The 9499-nt window shown below is 33.2% G+C and overlaps 2 protein-coding genes across 2 annotated transcripts in view; both read right to left on the reverse strand.

Annotated features, from left to right (window-relative positions):
* phpt1 (phosphohistidine phosphatase 1) overlaps positions 1–9499 on the reverse strand; it is a 207046-nt gene that overhangs the window by 49530 nt on the left and 148017 nt on the right. The window lies entirely within an intron of this gene.
* Positions 1–9499, reverse strand: part of arrdc1b (arrestin domain containing 1b) — a 66561-nt gene that overhangs the window by 5506 nt on the left and 51556 nt on the right. Inside the window, exons 3-5 of the mRNA XM_079581281.1 lie at positions 7774–7824; positions 2507–2661; positions 906–1088 (exon numbers count right to left, since the gene is read on the reverse strand). Coding sequence (XP_079437407.1) covers positions 906–1088; positions 2507–2661; positions 7774–7824 — 389 coding nt within the window. The remainder of the gene's footprint in view (positions 1–905; positions 1089–2506; positions 2662–7773; positions 7825–9499) is intronic.

Genomic DNA, 9499 nt, shown 5'->3' on the forward strand with positions numbered 1-9499 from the left:
TTTGATAGAAAATTGACAAAAAATGAAAAAAATATGACAAAAAAATGACCAAAAAAAATGACAAAAATGTGACAAAAAAATTACAAAAATGTGACAAAAATGTGTTAAAAAATCAACGAAAAAATGACCAAAAAATGACGAAAAAGTTACAAAAATTTGTTGAATACCCAACAAAAAAATGATGGAAAAATAAATAAAACATTTGACAAAAATGAGACAAAAATGTGATAAATATTTGACAAAAAGTTACAAAAATGTGACCCAAAAAATGACCAAAATGTAGCAAAAAAATTAGAAACAATTGATAAAAAATTGACGAAAAAATGAATAAAATGTGACAAAAAATGCCCCAAAAAATGACAAATATTGACAAATAAATTACAAAAAAAATGACAAAAATGTGATTTAAAAATTGACAAAAAGTTACAAAAATGAGTTGAATACCCAACAAAAAAATGATGGAAAAAAAAATCATTGATTTTTTTTTCCATGACAAAGAAAATACAAAAAAATGACTAAAAATGTGATAAAACATTGACGAAAAAATGACAAAAAAAATGACAAAAAAGCTAAAAAAAAAAATGAGTTTAACACCCAACAAAAAAATTATGGGAAAAAAATGTGATGACGTGAGGAAAAAGATCCTCTCGGTTCAGGCGGGAGTTAAGAGGTTAAGATCCAAAGTTTGGAGTAAAACCTATTCTTGCCAATGGAACAAGCACACGTTTTTTCTTAATTCAGATTATTTTGTATAATTTCAAGTGAATAATAAATATTTTTTACAGTAAAAGTTAAGTTGCCTGATTTCCAGTGGGATTTCTATTTGTCCCATTGGCGTTTTTATCTGATCTTAGACTATCACACTTGCCTCCCCCTGCCCTAAAGTCTGACCTGTGACCTCTGACCTGTATGAGGCTGGCCAGCACGTAGCCCGTGTCCTTGCCCGACTTGTTGTGGATCTCCGTGGACAGCTTGATGACCTGCCCGGGGATGTATCCTCTCAGGTCGCTGTGGGCCTTCAGCATCAGCGTCCCCGTCTTCACCAGCAGGTAGTTGAACTTCTTAGTGACGACGGCGTAGCTCGGATGCTGCGGACGGAAAACAACGAATCACTAGGGCTGTGCAATTAATCGAAATTCCATTACGATTCCGATTACAACAGTAAACGATTACAAAATTAGCATAATCGCAAAAAATCGTTTCTAATTTTTATTTTTATTTTTTTTATTTTTTCTAAATTTTAATTTTTGGATTTTTGTCTTTTTCTGCTGGATTTTAGTAATTTTTTCTGATGGATTTTTGTCACTTTTTTGCTGGATTTTTGTCTTTTTTTATGGATTTTTGTCTTTTTTTTATGGATTTTTGTCACTTTTTTGCTGGATTTTTGTCTTTTTTTATGGATTTTTGTCACTTTTTTGCTGGATTTTTGTCACTTTTTTGCTGGATTTTTTTCTTTTTCTGCTGGATTTTTGTCACTTTTTTAATGGATTTTTGTCACTTTTCTGCTGGATTTTTGTCTTTTTTTTGCTGGATTTTTGTCACTTTTTTTATGGATTTTTGTCACTTTTTTGCTGGAGTTTTGTCTTTTTTTGCTGGATTTTTGTCACTTTTTTGCTGGATTTTTGTCTTTTTCTGCTGGATTTTAGTAATTTTTTCTGATGGATTTTTGTCACTTTTTTGCTGGATTTTTGTCTTTTTTTTATGGATTTTTGTCACTTTTTTGCTGGATTTTTGTCACTTTTTTGCTGGATTTTTTTCTTTTTCTGCTGGATTTTTGTCACTTTTTTAATGGATTTTTGTCACTTTTCTGCTGGATTTTTGTCTTTTTTTTGCTGGATTTTTGTCACTTTTTTAATGGAGTTTTGTCTTTTTTTGCTGGATTTTTGTCACTTTTTTGCTGGATTTTTGTCACTTTTTTGCTGGATTTTTGTCTTTTTCTGCTGGATTTTAGTAATTTTTTCTGATGGATTTTTGTCACTTTTTTGCTGGATTTTTGTCTTTTTTTATGGATTTTTGTCTTTTTTTTATGGATTTTTGTCACTTTTTTGCTGGATTTTTGTCTTTTTTTATGGATTTTTGTCACTTTTTTGCTGGATTTTTGTCACTTTTTTGCTGGATTTTTTTCTTTTTCTGCTGGATTTTTGTCACTTTTTTAATGGATTTTTGTCACTTTTCTGCTGGATTTTTGTCTTTTTTTTGCTGGATTTTTGTCACTTTTTTTATGGATTTTTGTCACTTTTTTGCTGGAGTTTTGTCTTTTTTTGCTGGATTTTTGTCACTTTTTTGCTGGAATTTTGTCTTTTTTTGCTGGATTTTTTTCACTTTTTTGATGGATTTTTTTTAAAGGCAACAAATAATCGTTAGAATAATTGTGATTTCAATTATGACAAAAATAATCGTGATTATTATTTTTTCAATAATCGAGCAGCCCTAACCATCACTTCCCTGTGTAGTTGTCCTGAAAAAGAAGAAGAAGAAGAAGAAGAAGAGCTCCCCTGGCACTGACCTCGATGGTGGGCACCTCGTTGAGATTGAGCAGGTTGAGGAGGTAGAACTGCCGCTGGGCTTTGTAGTCTTTGGAGAAGCGGGGCGTGTCGATGGCCGCCTTCACCCGGTACACGATCTTCCCGAACGGGCCTTCGAACGACGTGGGAACGGCGGCTGAAACGGAGCATGAGAAATCTTTTTGAATCCTGGTTTTGTTTTTGGTCCAGGTAAAGCGAAATACAACTCTATGGGAGAAATGCAGTTTTTGTAAGAAATCTCCAAAGTGAAAATTGACAAATGTTTCTCCTCATCAGTGTTTGATCTGATTGGATTCACAAACCTGTGTTATTATTTTTATGTCCTCACGTCATCAGATTTTTTTTTTCATCAATTTTTTTTTTGGGTATTCTTTTACTTGTACTTTTTGTCATTTTTTTGGTCAAATTGGTCACATTTTTGTCTTTTTTTTGTCAAATCTTTGTAATTTTTTTTGTCAAATTTTTATCACATTTTTGTTGAATTTTTGTCACATTTTTGTCGAATTTTTGTCACTTTTTTGTAAAATTTTTGTCACTTTTTTGTTGAATTTTTGTTGAATTTTTGTTGAATTTTTGTCATTTTATTGTTGAATTTTTGTCACTTTTTTGTTGAATTTTTGTTGATTTTTTTTCATTTTATTGTTTAATTTTTGTCACTTTTTTGTTTACTTTTTGTTTAATTTTTGTTTAATTTTTGTCATTTTATTGTTGAATTTTTGTTACTTTTTTGTTGAATTTTTGTTGAATTTTTGTCATTTTATTGTTTAATTTTTGTTACTTTTTTGTTGAATTTTTATTGAATTTTTGTTGAATTTTTGTCACATTTTTGTCACATTTTTGTCAAATTTTTGTTGAATTTTTGTCATTTTATTGTTTAATTTTTGTCACTTTTTGGTTGAATTTTTGTCACATTTTTGTTGAAATTTTGTGAATTTTTTTGTTTAATTTTTGTCACATTTTTGTTGAATTTTTGGTTGAATCAGTTTTTGATCTGATTGGATTCACAAACCTGTGATATTATTTTTATGTCTGAAAGTCTTTTCTATTGGACAACATCACGCTCATGTTTTCGCACATTGTCACCACTTTTTTGACGTTTTTCTGAGACATGAGACATTAGCTCATATGTGCTGACAGAGAAGATGATGAACTTTGTGCCAGTTTTTGTTTCATGTGGATTCTTCCAGTAATGACTGAGATATGAGCCGAAAAACAAACACATAATAACAAGATAAGTTTTCATAATGTTGTTTATAGGACCGCATTTTATTTTATTTATTTTTGATTATTTTTTTCATGTCTTTAATTTATTTATTTATTTATTTATTTATTTATTTATTTATTTTTGTCTTGGAGAGGAGGGGAAAAAAAATCAAAGACCTTTGTTGTAACTTGTTGTTCTGACTTGTCAATACACAAAAAGTAAAAAAACAAAAAACAAAAAAAACACACACATAGATACAGACGGCATCTCTGGGGTCGCCCATATATGGTCATGTTTGAAAACAGTTAAGGGGGAAAACAATTTTGAAAAAATGTATATTTTCTCTAATTATTCAAAAACTACTTTGACAAACGCTGAATTATGAATATAGTTTCTACTAAATAAAGATACAAAGACATGGAGAGGAGCAAAGTGGTTCAACAGCCCATAAATACATGAATAACAGAGAATGCTAACATGATGCTACATGTTAGCATCGGGCTAATGCTAACGGTTAGCTAGCGCTTGCTACAACTGCCGTTTTTTCACTTCTACTGAACAATCTGCTGTGAGAAAATATCCATATGGGCCCGATTTACACTTGACTTTATGTATGTGATAAATAAGTTCATATTCCAACAGAAAAAGAGGAACGTCTTCAGTTTGTGAATGCCAAAAATCTTCCGTTCCTGAATGAGGCCCAATTTGCCTTGTGTACAAAATGCCCAGTATAAATAAAGTTGCCTTGTCTTGCCTAAAATAAGCTGAGAGGCCTTTGAGATTTTTTTTAAATTTTCTTTTAAAGACTCAAAAGGGGCTGTCTTCTCCTTTCTGCTTTTCAGAATGAACAGTGACGGTTTTGCGGGTCAAGGACAGGACAAAGAGGAGAAAATAGCTGGAGGCGACGACATTTAAGAGCAGCCTGATAAAAATATCTATTTAGAGCGAAGGCAGCGGGGCAGGGACGCAGAGCTTTGGGAACACGGGACGGGCGGCTGCACATTAGGGGTGACATTAACTGTAATAACACTGGTCCTTCTGATGGTTTAAGGTGAAACTGTGGCATTTGTAATTGTAGAGAAAAGTTCTTGAGTCTGTGCTGGTTTGTGTGTGTGTTGAGAATGTTTCTCATCTCCAAAGGCTTTGTCATCAACTAAATCTGTCAGCAGAGGGGCATATACACTCATCAGAGAATATTAACCTCTTAACTCCCGCCTGAACCGAGAGAATCTTTTTCCTCATGTCATCACATTTTTTATTTCTTCATTTTTTTGTTGGGTGTTCAACTCATTTTTGTAACTTTTTGGTCATTTTTTGTCAATTTTTTGTCTTTTTTGTCTATTTTTTTTGTCAAATTTTTATCACATTTTTGTATTTTCTTGTTGTTGCGTTTTTGTCTTTTTTTGTTTAATTTTTGTCACATTTTTTGTTTAATTTTTGTCACTTTTTTGTTGAATTTTTGTCATTTTTTGTTACATTTTTGTTGAATTTTTGTCATTTTTTGTTGAATTTTTGTCACTTTTTTGTTGAATTTTTGTCACATTTTTGTTGATTTTTTGTCACATTTTGTTATTGAATTTTTGTTGAATTTTTGTTGAATTTTTGTCATTTTTTTGTAAATGTTTGTCACATATTTGTAATTTTTTTGTTGAATTTTTGTTGAATTTTTGTCAAATTTTTGTAAATGTTTGTCACATATTTGTCATTTTTTTGTTGAATTTTTGTCACTTTTTTGTTGAATTTTTGTCACATTTTTTTGTTTAATTTTTGTTTAATTTTTGTCAATTTTTTGTCACATTTTTGTTGATTTTTTGTAATTTTTTTGTTTAATTTTTGTCACATTTTTGTTTAATTTTTGTCACTTTTTTGTTTAATTTTTGTCATTTTTTTCGTTTAATTTTTGTGACATTTTTGTGACATTTTTGTTGAAATTTTGGTTGAAATTTTGTGAATTTTTTTGTTGAATTGTTGTCACATTTTTGTCACTTTTTGGTTGAGTTTTTGCCCCATTTTTGCTGAGTTTTTGTCTCTTGTGTTCACATCCTTGTTTTCTTCTAATTTTTTGTGGCTGTTTTGGTGCTTTTTTCCCCAAGAAGCTTTTTGATTGGGGTAAAGCCAAACTGTAGAAAATGGGATCCGTTCAGGTGGGAGTTAAGAGGTTGATTAGAGTTTGAACACTGCTGATTGAAAATGCCCAAGGAGTTGTGTAAGTTTGAGGGCGGGGCCAGGTGAGAGGACTTTGGCCCCCGAGAGACGCCACGTTTTCCACTGAGTCAGAAATATAAACACATGAGCTCACACGGGTTTCGACACTGACATAAGCACAAAGAGTTTCTGTCTGAGAGTCCACATACCCCCCCCCCCCCCCCACAACCCCCCAGGTGGGAAAATAGTAACAAAACTGAGACGAAAACAATGATGGAAATGTGACAAAAAAGTGAGAAAACATTGACAAAAATGTGACGAAAAATGGACGAAAAAATGTCAAAAATGGGACCAAAAAATGATTTATAAAAATGGCGGGGGAAAAAATGGCAAAAAAAATGACAAAAAATGACAGAAAAAATATTTAAAAAATGACAAAAAAGACAAAAAACGATGAAAAAAATGAGGAAAAAAAGGACAAAAAAATGAGAAAAAAATGACACAAATAGGACAAAAAATGCCAAAAATAATTATTTCAAAAATGACAAATAATGACAAAAAAAATGATAAAAATCTGAATAAAAATGACGAAAAAATTGGCAAAAAAATACAAAAAAATGATGAAAATCTGACAAAAAATGACCAAAAAATGCCAAAAAAATGACAAAAATGTGACAAAAAAGTGAAAAAAACATTATGAAAGACAAAAAATGACCAAAAAAATGAGAAAAAATGACACAAATAGGACAAAAAATTGACAAAAAATGCCGGAAAAAATTATTTAAAAAATGACAAATAATGACAAATTTTTTTTATAAACATCTGACAAAAAATGACCAAAAAATGACCAAAAAAATGGCAAAAAAATGGCAAAAAATTACAAAAAAATGCTGAAAATCTGACAAGAAATGACCAAAAAATGCCGGAAAAATGACAAAAATGTGACAAAAAAATTATGAAAAATTGACCAAAAATGCAGAAAAAAATTATTAAAAAAATGACAAATAATGACAAAATTTTTATAAAAATCTGACAAAAAATGACCAAAAAATGGCAAAAAAATGGCAAAAAAATGGCAAAAAAATGGCAAAAAAATGGCAAAAAATTACAAAAAATTGATGAAAATCTGACAAGAAATGACCAAAAAATGCTGAAAAAATTACAAAAATGTGACAAAAAAGTGAAAAAAATTACTTGAATACAAAAAAAAAAAAAAAATGATGAAAAAAAAATCTGATGACATGAGGAAAAAGATCCATTTAGATGAGTTTTGTAGATCTTATCTTTCAAATGAGGCGTTACACTGGCCTACAGGATCTGGGTAAAGCTGAACTGGAGAAAATGCTCTCGGTTCAGGCGGGAGTTAAGAGGTTAATGAAGTTCCTCTCGCGACTGCAAACTCCCGAATCTCATCGGGATCGACCTGATGAGTGACCAGGCCTGCACTTATACTGTTTTAGTTGAAGGACTTATTGTATTACTAACGGGAGTACTGTATTGAATATGATTTTTTTGGGGGCCAGTCTTGACCCAAAAGTCCCGGGCCGACATTTTCTGCCAGTCCAGCCCTTGCTATGGTTCCATAATCCCTGCCTCTCGGTTTGTTTTATGTGTGTGAGATTTGTAGATTTGTGTATTACAAACATGCAAACTACATGTAAATCCTTGTATCACATTTCCACAGCAGGGGGCAGTGTCGTCTCTCTTTTATTGTTGTCTTAACTGAGAGGGGGGGCACTGATGGCAAGCTCTAATTATACTGTCTACACAAGCACCCACGGGGGCTAAAAATAACCCTACCCCTGTGCGTGACACCCACCACCCTCGGGCGCCCGTCTGCAGCCACCGCCGGAGGACACGGGCGAGAGAGAGAGAGAGAAGAGGGCGTGGTCAACCTACCAGGGATGACGAACTGGAAGGGGAAGCTGTGCTCGCCGGCTGATAACGTCCCTGCAGGAGATAAGAGAGAGAGAGAGCAGGTCAGGACAGGAGCTGGAGAGGAGATTCACACCGATGACGTGGGGTATACAGAGTTTAAAAATGTTAAAATGATGTATTTTCCTCCCCCTACATGTTCCAACAATGTACAAATGTGTAAAATGGGCTCAGATTCACCACAACTGCCTCTAAAATCCTGCACAGAAAGGTGTCCGAAGTGCCGTCATGCACGAGCTTAATATAGAAGCTGCAGTTACACGTATGACCTGAGGTGGCAGCAGTGAGTATAAAATGGCCAACTTGCATCTAGTCCCTTTAACCCCTTAACTCCCACCTGAACCGAGCACATTTTCTCCAGTTTGGCTTTACCCCAGTCCAAAAGCTTCTGGAAAAAAGGTGGGAAAATGGCGACAAAACTGAGACGAAAACAAGGATGGAAATGTGAGAAAAAAGTGAGAAAACATTGATGAAAAAGTGATGAAAAATTGAGGAAAAAGTGGCAAAAATGTCACAAAAATGTCACAAGAAATTGACACAAAATGGACGAAAAAATGACAAAAATGTGTCAAAATGTTACAAAACAAATACAAAATTATGATAAAAATTTGACCAAAAAATTACAAAAAAAATGTGACAAAAAATGACAAAAATGTGTAAAAATGTTGCAAAAAAAGACAAAAATATGATAGAAATTTGATAAAAATTGGACCAAAAAATGACAAAAAATTGACAACAAAATGTGATAAAAATGTGATGAAAATGCGATTAAAAAAATGACAAAAAAATGTGACAAAAAAATGACAAAATGTGTCAAAATGTTAAGAGAGAGAGAGAGAGAGCAGGTCAGGACAGGAGCTGGAGAGGAGATTCACTCAGACACAGACACCAATGCCAGGACCAAGCTACTCCGTCCTCCTGTTCCTGAACCTGTGAGGCCATGAGGTCGACCTGGAGGAACCTTTTCCAGTCAGAAGCTTCAGCTGCACAACAACCAGGAAGTGACATCATACAATAGACGCTCCATAACCTAATATCACCGACATAATCTGCACAAACGTCCGAATGATGTGTTAAATATACAACTCTTTACAAACATCGCCGTTCGCTTATTACTGACATTCACCAAATCCTGCATTAGCATCTGTTCTTTTACTGTGGATCTTATGCAAATGAGGATAAAGAGGTTTAAAAGGTTAAAATTAAGTATTTTCTTCCCCCTACATGTTCCAACGACGCCTAACATAGAAGCTGCAGTTACACGTATGACCTGAGGCGGCAGTAGTGAGTATAAAATGGCCAACTTGCATCTAGCTCCTTCAAGTTTCCTTATTGTAAATGTAAACAAAAGTGCATTATGTTGTGCTTTAAAGAGACTAGATGCAAGTTGGTCATTTTATGCTCACTACTGCCACCTCAGGTCATACGTGTAACTGCAGCTTCAATAACACATTTTCTGAGCGACAGTGCAGGATTTTAGAGGCAGTTGTGGTGAATCTGAGCTCATTCTACACATTAGGACATGGCTGGGACATGTAGGGGGAGGAAAACAGTTTTAAACTCCCTTTAGTCCATTTAAGTTCATAGATTTCCTATAATAAAACGTTCAGATTCTCTGCATGACCTGCTTTAGACTTAGCTTATATTTCATGAAATGCAGAAAAACGCCCGAACTGTCCCAGAAATGCCA

Source organism: Gobius niger, assembly GCF_951799975.1.
Source record: "Gobius niger genome assembly, chromosome: 22".
Taxonomy (NCBI): Eukaryota; Metazoa; Chordata; class Actinopteri; order Gobiiformes; family Gobiidae; genus Gobius; species Gobius niger.